The sequence below is a fragment of the Myxocyprinus asiaticus genome, chromosome 11 (assembly GCF_019703515.2).
Source record: "Myxocyprinus asiaticus isolate MX2 ecotype Aquarium Trade chromosome 11, UBuf_Myxa_2, whole genome shotgun sequence".
NCBI classification, from domain to species: domain Eukaryota; kingdom Metazoa; phylum Chordata; class Actinopteri; order Cypriniformes; family Catostomidae; genus Myxocyprinus; species Myxocyprinus asiaticus.
Genome location: NC_059354.1, coordinates 5060309 through 5073152, shown reverse-complemented (window position 1 = coordinate 5073152; position 12844 = coordinate 5060309). Strand labels below are relative to the sequence as shown.

Sequence of the window (12844 nt, the reverse complement as noted above, 5' to 3'; positions counted from 1 at the left end):
GAAAATAACCCATAATATTAATTTAAAAAAACAAAACATGCTTTTATAACATAGTGTCCCTTTTGTCCACTGTGTCTTTTTCAGAAACATGCACGACGTGTCTATGAAATTCTGCGCCTCAGAAACACAGACATGAGCGATGAAGAGAAGGCCAGAGAATTTCGCTTGGAGGTCAAGAAAAGACTCTATGGACCCTACAGAGTAAGTGTGTGTGTGTGTGTGTGTGTGTGTGTGTGTGTGTGCGCGTGTACTTCCGGGGACAAATTTTCCCCCAGAAGTTAGCTAAATCTGACAAAACATGTTTTTGTGGACATTTGGGGATGTCCCTATTTGAAAAATATGACTCAAATGTTTGAATTCTAAAAAATGCTTTAAGGTTTTTAGGAAAAATTAATCTTAAACACCTCATTTAACTTATTTAACTCTATTTTTAAATAACTAAACCTGGTTCCCACCATGAATATAGCCATAGAAGCTGGCATGGCGTAAAAAATGAAAGAAACAAACAAACATCTAAAAAATGCAACAAAAAATGTTAGGGTATGGGTTAGGGTTAGACTATTGTACTTATAATTAGCTATATAAAAACAATAGAAGTCCATGGTGTCTCCATTTAGGTCCATCCCTGTCTGTAGATGTTGACGAACTGCTTTGAAGCTTCAAAATGTCTGTAGTCTGACTGTACACTGAGTACATTAGTTATTAGGCAAAACTGCTGCAACTCCCATGCAATGATTTATCAGTCATAAAGCACAGAGAAAGCAACCTGAACTCCATGTGCTGAACATGGATTCCAGGAAACAACAAAACGAGTGAAGTCTTGCCAAAACAAACCCCAATGTTTAGCCGGCTGTGACTGCCAAAATTGGCCTGCTTGCGTAATGTTCTCCAAACCTCAGTTCAAACTACAACACGTGAAATTAAGCATTTCTCCACTACAAAGAGAGTGGTTTTCTCCAGTACATTTCTTGGCCCAGTTACATTAGTATGCCAGGCCTCAACAATAAGGATGGCCCTGGGCCAGTGTGAGGGAGTTTGGGCCCTGTTGGGTTTATGCAGTGCTGCATTGTCAATCAGTATGTCAGTATGTTACATTCTGACTAATCTCATGATAATTCTGCAACTGTGGCGATATGTTTGCAAAATGACATTGCATTATTCATTACACGTTTCACGGCACTTCCGAGGTGAAATGTCCAATTGTCGATAACGATTAATTAACGTTATCGACAACGTCTACAATAAAAAATTGTCGACAAAAATTTTCGTTGTCGAATAGTCGTTTGATCTTAACGTAACATAAGATCATATGAAACTCTAATGATTGCACACAAGAGCAGCACTGCAGCTTGTGCCTGATTGTGGAGAGGAAGAAAACACATCTCACAGTCCAGACGCACTCTAAGCTTTCCAAACAGCTTCAGGGGATGTAGATTGCAAAGTATGAGGGAATTATAATGCAAAAATACAAAATAAGTAAATACAGAAGCACTCTTGTTGTGGAATAAGCAGAGCCAGAGCTGACGCTCAGCTTAAGTAAAACTTGCTTGTTGAGCGTCTTTAAAGGAAACACCCCGGCGTTACATCTTTAATGCAGTCCTATTTAATGCGTTATAGCTTTATTAAAGTTAAAATAATAAGGAAACTGGCATTTCTCTGTGCGGTCAACGCCTCTTCTATGAGTTGCGCGAAGTGTCCCGATCTAAAGGGGAGAGATTGAAACTGCACCCGTCTGAGGTACACTCTGTTGCGGGGACACTCATCCCTCGAGTGCGCGCGCTTAATGCAGCTAGATTATAACTCTATGGCAACTTATTGAATCATAATATATGCGTCACTATCATGAAGAAAATTGGCAAAACACAGCTTTATTAATAAGAGAGTGTTTGTTTTTTTGTGAGTTAAAGATGGATTGAAGTGAACAGAAAGGTGAGAGAGGATGGTCTTCGCCCCATTATACACTGCAACAAAATACAATTTTGATTTGTTTTTGTTTTGGCTTGTTTTCCAATATAAATATCTAAAACTCATTCAAAACAATGTACATTTACTTTAGCAGCTATACTGCAGAAGAAAAAATTGTTATCTGAGAATGTTGAATATAATATTAAAAATACAAATATTTTAAAATATCTAAAAATCCTTTAAAAAAGATGCATTCATCTGAGAAGCAGCATATAAGATGTTTAGACTTGCTTTTAGAGAATAGATCTTGAATATAAGTATATTTTGTCTTTACTGCACTCGCAGAAGTATAACCAAGTGAAAAGATACACATATACAAAATAAACTTATAAGTTACAGTCTCTTAAAGCAAGTCTAAATATCTTATATGTTTTTCTTCTCGAGTAAATGTATCTTTTTTTAAGGATTTTTAGACAATTTTAAATGGAAAACAAGACAAAAACACTCGATAACAATAGGATTTTTTTGTAGTGACATTTTTACTGAATTAAACATAATAAAAAGCATTTTTTCCCTTTAATTCAGTGAATGTCATTTAGAGGTATTTTTAAAAGATGATTTTGTCCTCTTTATTGTTAGTAAGCATGTTTAATACAACCTTTTAAGTCGGGGCACAAGCTGAATAGTCGGTATAGAGCTAATGATTAATCGTTGTAATAATCAGCCGAATAGTCGAATAATCATTCTAATAATCATTAGATTAATCAATTATCAAAATAATCGTTAGTTGCAGCCCTACTGTTGTGTGTGAAAATCGCGCGAGATCAGCAGTTACAGAAATACTCAAACCAGCCCAGCTGGCATCAACAATCATGCCATGGTATTTCTGTAACTGCTTATCTCTTTTCATGCACAACAGTCTCTAGAATCTACTCTGAATGGTGCCAAAAACAAAAAAACATCTAGTGAGTGGCAGTTCTGCGGAAGGAAATGCCTTGTTGATGAGAGAGATCAACAGAGAATGGCCAGACTGGTGTGAACTGACAAAGTCTACAGTAACTCAGATAACCACTCTGTACAATTGTGGTGAGAATGCTATTCTGAGATGTGTATTGCCACTGTTTTGGCAGCATGAGGGGGACTTACACAATATTAGGCAGGTGGATTTAATGTTGTGGCTGATTGGTGTATATGAACTGTTCAACTGGCCCTTGATCAAGAACACCACTTGGCTAGTGGCCCCCGGGTAATTTGAGTTTGAGACCCTTGCCTTAACCTAACCGATAATGTCATAAAAGCAAATGTGAGATGAAAAACACATTTGCTGAATCAACCACACCTTTTCTGGTGCTTCTATGACACTTTAGGCTTACGTGTCGACTCGCATGCTCTTTAGGACTCACCCTGTTTGTTAGCATTGCAAGTGCAATGCTTTATCAATTGAAATGTGCTCAAATAAGCTTGTAAATGTAGTTGGTTTTGTGATGCAAACATTAATATGTATTATCTTACGTGTCATGCACTATTGCAGAAGTGTTAAGATGTAATAAGATAGCATTGTGTGAAAATCAGGGTGAAAAGTAATGTTTTTATGAACTGATGATCTGCCGTTTTACTCATTTTTGTGAAAGTGAGTTATGAAAGTCAATAGTCTTATTAGTATAATTTTTTTTTTTTGATAGTTTAATGGTAACATAAAATGCATCATTTATAGTCAGGCCAGTGAAATGTTGGCAGTCCTGTACTCTTTTTCTTAAATGAACAAAAACAAAGAGTTTCTCTGCCGCTATTCTGATATTCCGCAGTCTTTTTCTGAGATAATTTATTCATTGAGCGGTGTGAATAGTTCTTGCCATTTCCTGTGTGATCCTCTCACGGAGCGTTAAGAGCGAGAGGGACCTGAGGCCTCGCTCTGGTTTTGTTTGAGGTTATATTGGCTCACACCGGGCGGCCGCCGCAGTCTCCACACCCACACCACAAGCTCCATTCACTACAAGTGTCATTATTACAGATTTGCATGTGATTTAAGTGGAGCCATTTAGCAAGGAGAATACAGCAACCAGTCACCTGCACACAGACTCTCTCTCTGTATGAAGACACACAGTGGTGTTGTATCTCATGATTGGAATCAAGTCTCTGAGCATCATTGTAACACCACTAAATTCATTTGACCTCATGAATAGTAATGTGTTATTTTCCTGCAGCTGGTGTATAAGTTATGGTTACAATTTGTAGCTGTTTGACACAGTATTTTAATGTCTTAAGAAGTTAACCTAATATGAAATCTGAACACTTTGTTGTTTTTTTCTGCACTGATTGTGGAAGAAGATCTGCAGAATGGGTTTGAATATAGAAAATTGTGTTAAAATTGAGCCAAGAGTACTGTATTCATATTAGAGGCTGAATGTAGAGGTCAACCAAAATTAGGAATGCACCACTATAATTAGAGGGCAACCGATAGTGGATTTTGCCGATAACTAAAGTGGTGGAAAAGGCTGATAACCAGTTAATCGGCCAATTTTTTTTTTTTTTTTTTTTTAAATAGATTTATAGAATGATCAAAGAGTTCTTAGTCTTTCCTTACTATGACGGCTACAAGAGTCCAAAATGAATCAAATCCCAAAAGCAGATTATTGTGCAACCAAAATTCCAGTTATAAATATTTGGTGCATAAAATCAGGCTTTTAACTATAAACAAACCTGAAATACACCGGAGACTTTTATTTAAAAAATTACAGAGACTTGGATCCATTACAATGCTCCATATGTAAGTATTTAACAAATTAAATACTTTTTATAGCCTATAATTTCAACAGATGAGGTTTATTTATGAGGAATAAAAACAATTAGGAATAAAAAACTATCGGCATAGAATTTTGCCGATAACCGACAGTTCCAAAAAGCAACTATCGGCACGATTAATCGGTAAAACCGATATATCGGTCTGTCTCCATCGATAATTTTTCTCTCCCGATCCGATTAAGATACCTGAACTCTCAGTATCGGCCGATACCGATCCGATTACAGTGTTGTTTTTTCCTTAATCAGTTTATAATATCTATTCCTCACTGTGTGGAACTGATTGGGGGTACTTTTTCTATGAAAAGAAACAAAAACATCTAACTACACCTTTTATTATTAAATAGAGAAAACAAAAAACATGTATAGCCTATAGAGTGCAACAGTGCCCGCCCACTTTTTCAGCCATCTTAGTCCCGGAGGTATTTTTCCCACTAATTTCTTTCAAAGACTTTTCATAAAATCCTTCATGAAAGCGTTTTAAGTGATTAAACAAACCAACCAGCGCTCAGGTGAATCACAACATTTGATTTGAATCAAAAAAGTATTTGAAAATCGGACAGAGACTGTGTACTTACCATCTTTTTACCGTCTCTCCGAACTACAATCCTATGAAGCATTGCGAATGATCTCATTTTAATAAAAAACTATGGGAATATTTACAACTATTGGTTTTAGGATGTTAATTATAAGTATGGAAACAATCTATTTTTTTTTATTGCAAAATATTCTGATATACTGTATATTTGTACATATTTAATTTATGGGTGAAGGGAGACAGATTCGACTGCATCATTCACAGTGCGTCATGGGTGTGGGTGGTCACTGTTGGGCTCATTTTGATGGCCACTGTTCTCTGATTGGTGGGTCTTTCTCTGCTGGATCATAGGTAATGTAGTTGTTCACCAAGAATTCAGCTATCAAACACGATTTTTAGATGATGAAGTTGAAATAATGCAGACTAATGGCTTCAACAGAAGCATATACCATAGATGAACAGCCTCGGAGCTAATGATAGGACTGTCTTTAAAGGTTAATAAGTTATCATTAATATTCAATTCCTCTATGGATAAAATGAAGGGGTATCAGACTGTTGCACTCTATTAATTATAGGGATCTGCGGAACGACTTATTTCACTGACGTTTAAACAAAAATGTTGGATTCGACTAGTCTAAAATGAAACCTTCAGAAAACAGTCCCAAAAATTTTTTATGCGACCCATTTAAAATACTTAATCTATTACAACAGCCAAATCTGACACTAAATTCCACTGAAATGGGGCATTTATCTGTGACATGCTTGCATTGCATTTTGATAATTCTATATTAAATATACAACATGACACGCATTCACTTAATCAATGTTAGCGAGTACAGGCATATTTATTGAAAACAATTGAATGAATAGTGCAGGACCAATAGAGCACCCCGGCCTGTTCTAAACAGTATTCACCAAGTAAAAGTTATTTAAATGAATGTTCCGGGTTCAATACAAGTTAAGCTCAATCGACAGTATTTGTGGCATAATGTTGATTACCACAAAAATGTATTTCGACTCGTTCCTTCTTTACTTTAAAAAAAAAAAAAAAAAGCAAATATCAAAATAAAACAATAGAAGTGAATGGGGGCTAATTTTTGAACATTAAAATATTCACTGTTTCAAAAGTACAGCCACAAGACAAAGGGTATGTATGGAAATTAATTTAGTGTGGTAAAAAGACTTTCAAAACTTTTCTGTGTAAATTTATAGCCAATTTTACAACTTTGTTACCATGACGATGTAATGTCAACAAACCCTAAAATGACTGTAAAAAGGACGATTTAAACAACTTTATAGCTCAAATAATACGTGAGCTTTAACAGAATTACTAATGTGTTTTTATAAAATTATAAGCTTCACATTTCTGTGTTTAAACCCTCCAAAAATTGGCCCCATCACTTCCATTGTAAGTGCCTCACTGTAACCTCCATTTGTGCTTTTTTCAAAGAAAAAGAGGAACAAGTCGAAATAAATTTTTGTGGTAATCAACATCATGCCACAAATGCTGTCGATTGAGCTTAACTTGAACCCGGAATATTCCTTTAAAACAGTCAGGACATAGTTGAAATTAATTAACAGGTAAGCCAAATCTGTGAGAGAAAAAAATGCTCGTATTTCACGACATGCATTAGCCACTAATCTAATATGACAGATGTTCGGTAAAGAAAGTTAACCAATAACAGCTACAATGTAAAAAAAAAAAAAATAGCTATAGTCTCTTCGGACTTGAGTTAAGCACATTAATCCTCTGGGAGTAACCTGAACAGCGTGCAGCTCCTCAACTTTGCCTTGATAATTGCGTCACTCAGATACTATTATACATTAAATTGGAAGATGATACACATGGTGAAGTGCTGTGTTAAGCCAAAGAAACAATTTGAATGGTTAATGTTTCTGGCCAAGTGCATTTAAGTTAATTTATTTATAAAAACTGACGTCCGTCAGTTTTCGAAAAATCTATGAGCCAAAGTTTGATTACGCTGCAATTTGGAGCCGGATGTGACGACATGCGGACTGTTAGAAAGGTCTATAGTAATATATTTCAGTCGTAATTATTTTTACGTTATAACCCTTTGGCTTTAATTTTGCCTGAACACTCCAGGAAGAATTGTGTTGGTTTGTTAGCTAGTTTACAGTAGTTGAATTCACATTTTATTCAAATGGAATGTGGAAAATCTCCGCCGGTACCATTCTCAATGCATGCTATAAGAGAACTGAACTATCAAGCATCTACATCTGAAATGTTGTTTGTGCTGGCTCAAATGTTATGCCACTCTGACAGCTGAAAACAGCAGCTTTTTATGAGCATGCTATGATTGTGTGACAACTCGAGCACTGCTCATTCAGTGAAGCGTGCTGCGCTTGCAGACTGGATATGAATTTTTCAAATACAGCTTTATGTGATTTAATAAAACTATCATATGTCTTCAAAAGACTTTGATTAAATGCACAATTCATATGGACTTCTTTAATGGTGATTTAATGGTTCTTTTATGCCATTTTTTGAGCTTGATGGTAATGACCATTATTAACACGCGGTATCAGATTTGAATCGGTCTCTCTGGACTGATTCCCAATCCGGTTAAAAGCCAATATTTGATTTTGGTGCTACCGATAACTAAGGTGTTGGAATCCGATAACCGATCTTTCCTGTGTGGTGTAAGAACATGCTTGTAGATGCACTCATTGTGTTGTAAAGAGCAGTGTGAACATTCTGCAAAATATCTCCTTGTATTTTCAAAAACAATTCAAGCATGAGGGTCTGTAAATGATGAACGATTTAAATGTTTTGGTGAACTTTTCCTTTAAGTGAATCTGTGAAAGCGGACGTGTAGAAATTTCCAGTTCTGCTGAGCTGTCAACGAAATTCTGTGCAGGCCTAGTCATCCCTGAAAAAGTGCTTTTTATCTTTTCGTCGTATTTCATGACTTTATTAGCCTTTTATTTTCGCAGTGTGTGTCTTGTTTTTTTCATAGAGATTGTGATAATATGACTTGATATGTAGCAGATAATGTTAGTAATATCAGATGTAGCTGTGCTTTGGTTCTGAAGCTCCAGCGTTGTTAATGTTCTGGATCAGAAGCGCTCTCATCATGACACTGTGCAGAACAGCAAACTGTGACGGCACTGAAACCACAAACACACCAGACGAAAGAGCCAGAGGCAAAGACTGAGGGAAAAACATGAGACTGAAGAGGAAGTAGAGCAGGATCTGCAGACCATATGCATCTCTCTATATATGATTTCTGGAGGTCTCTTTACTGTGAATGTTTCACAGATTTCTCCTGGCTTTTCTTAGTGTGGGAGGCTTATTTGCACGTGTATGTGTGTGCAGGTAGGGGTTTAGTGTGTATCCAAATCCAACCTCCGGTCTCTATATGAGCAGTGCATACTTAGCCAGGTGAAGAAAATTGTGTGTGATCCATCCCATTTTTTGTACTCACAGTATAAATTGCTTCCTTCTGGATGAAGATACTGAGTGCCACAGTGTAAATTAAGTAGATTTAAGAACACATTTGTGCCTGTATCAGTGCGAATTTTTAATAGCACTTTTTACTGTGCGTTTGTGCTGTACTATGGGTAATTTTAATATTCAATGACATATAGCAACATGGAGTCCACACCAAATTTCCCCTTGGGGACAATAATATATATATATATTATTTATTTATTTATTTTTATTTTTTTGTGAGACAGTAAGAGCCGCTGTGTTGTTTTGAATGGAGTACTGGCTTACTACTTACTAAGTACTGCACAGTGTACACTGTTTGCTGTCTACTATGTTTTAAAAATACTAAGTGAAGCCGTAGGCATTTTTACAACCAGTAGTTATCTACTTGGAAATTAAAGGGATTATTTTCCATTTTTAATTTAAACTTTTAAGTAACTTTTAATAATCTGTTGTATAGTGTAGAGGTCTTCACGGGCATTAAAGCCCGTCCCCGAGACCATCCGAAATCATCAAATTTTAAGCCCGAACTCAACCCAAATTACTGTCTTTATTTTCTTTATTTTTCTCTCCAAGCAATTACATTTGTTGAGGAAGCTACTTTGAAACTGTAGCTTCCCAAGCTTCAAGCTACTCAAAACTTAAATTAGTTAAAACACAGTCAAGCTACTCTTTTAAAACGTACACTACCGTTCAAAAGTTTAGGGTCACATACTCATTCGTTTTTCTTTTTTTTTCTTTTCACATTTTAGAGTAATAGTAAAGTCATCACAACTATGGAATAATAGAAATGGAAATATGGGAATTATGTTGTGACTAAAAAAATCCAAAATAAATCAAAACTGTGTTATATTTTAGCATCTTCAAAGTAGTCACCCTTCGAAGTCATCAATTTCAAAAACTTTTTTTTTTTTATACAATTTTAGTTTTATAATGAAATAAATTAATATGGTGGCACAATTATATTTTTGTCTACAAAACTAATTTCAAATATTTAAGCATACGCCTTCAGATCAAAAGATTTTTAAGATCATGAGAAACATTTCAGTCAAGTGACCCCAAACCTCTGAACAGTAGTGTAGTTAGAAACAAAACAAGCAAGTAGCAAAAAAAAGTTGCCAACTATGAAGCTATTTAAAAAAAGAAAGTGTTTTAGATAAATATAACAGTCGGATTATATTATTTAGTTCTGTAATAATTTCTGATGGCAGAATTCAAAAAGATCACCAGATGGTTAAATATTTAATTAGTGACTTTACGAAAACTAACCTTTCGAGAACTAGCCATGGTTTTACTAGAGAAACAATAGCTTAAACTTGATATTTGTAGTAAAAACCATAATAACCACAAAATTAACCATGGCTACTACAGTCATGGTTACTAAAATGTTACTATAGTAAAACCATGGTCAGTTTTCATAAGGGTTGAACAGATGATGCAGCAATCCTGCGTGAGATGACCCGACGCAACGGTCAAAATATCGTCAATTAAATTACTGAGCTGCGTGAGCTGAACACCTGTACAATTAACTTTACTTATGGATTAATTACAGTAGTCAAACAAATCATATATATTTGACATTTTTTAGCAATATCCACAACACAAATGTAGTATTACAACTTGTATCTGCACAGACACTGAAGCAAATGAACAGGTGATCTTGAACTGTGCTGGGCACTAGTCAGAATGTGTAACTTGCATTGTGAATACACTGTTTCCTTAAAAACACTCTACACGTATCACAATATCCTAAACTTAAAGAATTCACAACAGTCACTTCTCAAAGAAGCTCATATTTCAGTATGCTCATCCTATGCTATTATTTCAGGAGCTCATGTTTTCAGGAGTGTACTTATATATTAAAAAATCATTTATAACTTCGATATGTTTAAATAATTGTAAGTAGTTCATACATTTTTTACAATATTTGATTGACGTTTGATCTGTTACATTTTTTGTCATTTTGCACATTGTCAACTAAAATTTTTGCAGACTAAAATTATATGCCATTTTAGCCAGTATAAAATGTACTAAAATGTATGAATGACATGATAAAATATTTACTAAATTTAAAGAACATTTTAATCAAAAGACAAAAAAATTTCACCAAAAAAAAAACTGTGTAAATTAACTGAAATGTAGCCTATATATATATATATATATATATATATATATATATATATATATATATATATATATATATATCTCAAAATATTTAAAATATATATAAATAATTAGTTTTCATTAATTACAAACTCGGGTAGCAGACTAGTATAGAACACATTTTGGAAAATGTAGTAGGTCATTATATATACTTAAAGGTTGCATACCTGCACAGTTGTGCATACTATATACTGCAGGAGTAGTGAAAATTGTTTGTTACTATGCTAGTTGGAATATTTGAATTTATGACTTGTGAATCTTGGTTCAGTGCCAAAGCCTCTCAGCAACCTTACAGACTCAATTTCTGTTCTCTTTTATTTCTACTCTCTCTTGGCTTTGGTTTTATACACTGTGAATTTTAGCTGTGATGTAATGGGTTTTGTCCTGGGGTTTTTGTTTGATGGCAGTTTTTGGATGGGATCGGGTGAGCTGGTTTGCATCTGAGTTTCTCCTGCGTTGTACTGACAGCTGTGTATTTTCTCCCAACGCTTTTGCCATGTGTGCAGAAAAACCAGCGTGAGCTGACGAAGATGAGGAAATGTTTGAAACCAGAGGAGTTGGCGTCCCACATCAGCCAGATCGACACGACACTGCAACACGAGGAGCTGGAGAAAAGCTACCAGGATGTGCTGGCTGAATATCACCAAGTCCTGGAGCGGCTGGCTCAGGCGTAAACAAACAAACACGCAAATGGGGAGAGTTCTGCAACGTCCAAAAACTGGCCGAGACATCGACACAAACACACACACACACACTGTTTGGTTCTCTTGTATCCAGTGTTTATAAGGGTTTAAACATGATACAGCTGCATTTGTTACATGTGTTACAGAGATGATGGGCAATTACGTAATCAGAGATGAATGCGTCAGTCTGCCGTGGAGCAGACCTCTGAATATTTTTGAGTTGATAGTGTCATTGTTTCTTCCATCAAATGTTTTCCTGAAAATGTAAAAATGTAGATTTTGAAGCACTTCCTTTGAAAAACAAATAAATGTTTTGTATATTGCTCAGATGTGTTGTCTGGTATCTCTTTGGCGATGTGTCCGGAATTAAAAAAAGATCCTAATTTTGAGGACTTTAAGAAGTGTTGAAGCCTTGCAGTGTTCGATATGCAAAACGTTAGAATCTGTATTTTCAGTGTTATTTTTATATCATAATTAGTCCTGCAAACAGTCCTCAGTCTGGTGACACTGGCTAGAGCTGGGTATCAGTACAAAATTCCCATTTGATTTGATTCTGATTCACAAGCTTTCGATTCAATTCCAATGTCGATAGGATTTTTATTTCAGTAAAACTGTCCATTGTGCTTGCATATGAAAGAAATTCTCTCTCAGCTAATTCTGTTAATTACACAGGGACCTTTGAATTTGGACATTGCGGAATAGAAATTAAAAAATGTACAGCACCCCCCAAATAATGCAGTTCAATGGCTTTATTTAAAAGATATACAATTGCATTACATTTATGCATTTGACAGAGGCTTTTATCCAAAGTGACTTGCATTCAGCACAAGTCAAATGTGTTTATCAGATTGTGTGTTCTCTGGTAATCAAACCCATGACCCTGGTGTTGCTAGCGCCATGCTCTACCAGTTGACCTTCAGGAGCTATAGAATACTAATCAAAATGAAGTCAACTTTAAAATAAAAGATCGATTTTGGGATTTTAAGTATCGATATTGAGATTGTTCAATTGAAGATCACGATTAATTGGAAAATCTGTTTATTTACCCTGTTCTTCTCTTAACAGGCCGTATATCCTAAGGGAATCTTAATCTTTTGAGATGTGAGCTTCAGTAGTGTAGGCAGGAACTTTTGGGTAGGGGAGCCAAGAAAATTATCAATTACATGAGATCTGTAAAGTAAAAGTATTTTAAAGTGTAAAGGTTTTATTTATTTATTTAATTTTCCCTATTTTCTTTACTTTTTTATTGTTTAGCCTTTATTGTTTCCATCCAGGGTGAATATAGCACATTTAGCTACTAAAAGT

At 35.3% G+C, this 12844-nt stretch overlaps 1 protein-coding gene across 1 annotated transcript in view; it reads left to right on the top strand.

Moving 5' to 3' along the window:
* LOC127448072 (histone acetyltransferase type B catalytic subunit-like) overlaps positions 1-11862 on the top strand; it is a 55431-nt gene extending 43569 nt beyond the window's left edge. The window contains exons 10-11 of the mRNA XM_051710353.1: positions 85-201; positions 11363-11862. Coding sequence (XP_051566313.1) covers positions 85-201; positions 11363-11530 — 285 coding nt within the window. The 3' untranslated portion in view covers positions 11531-11862. The remainder of the gene's footprint in view (positions 1-84; positions 202-11362) is intronic.
* The last annotated feature ends 982 nt before the right edge of the window (positions 11863-12844 follow it).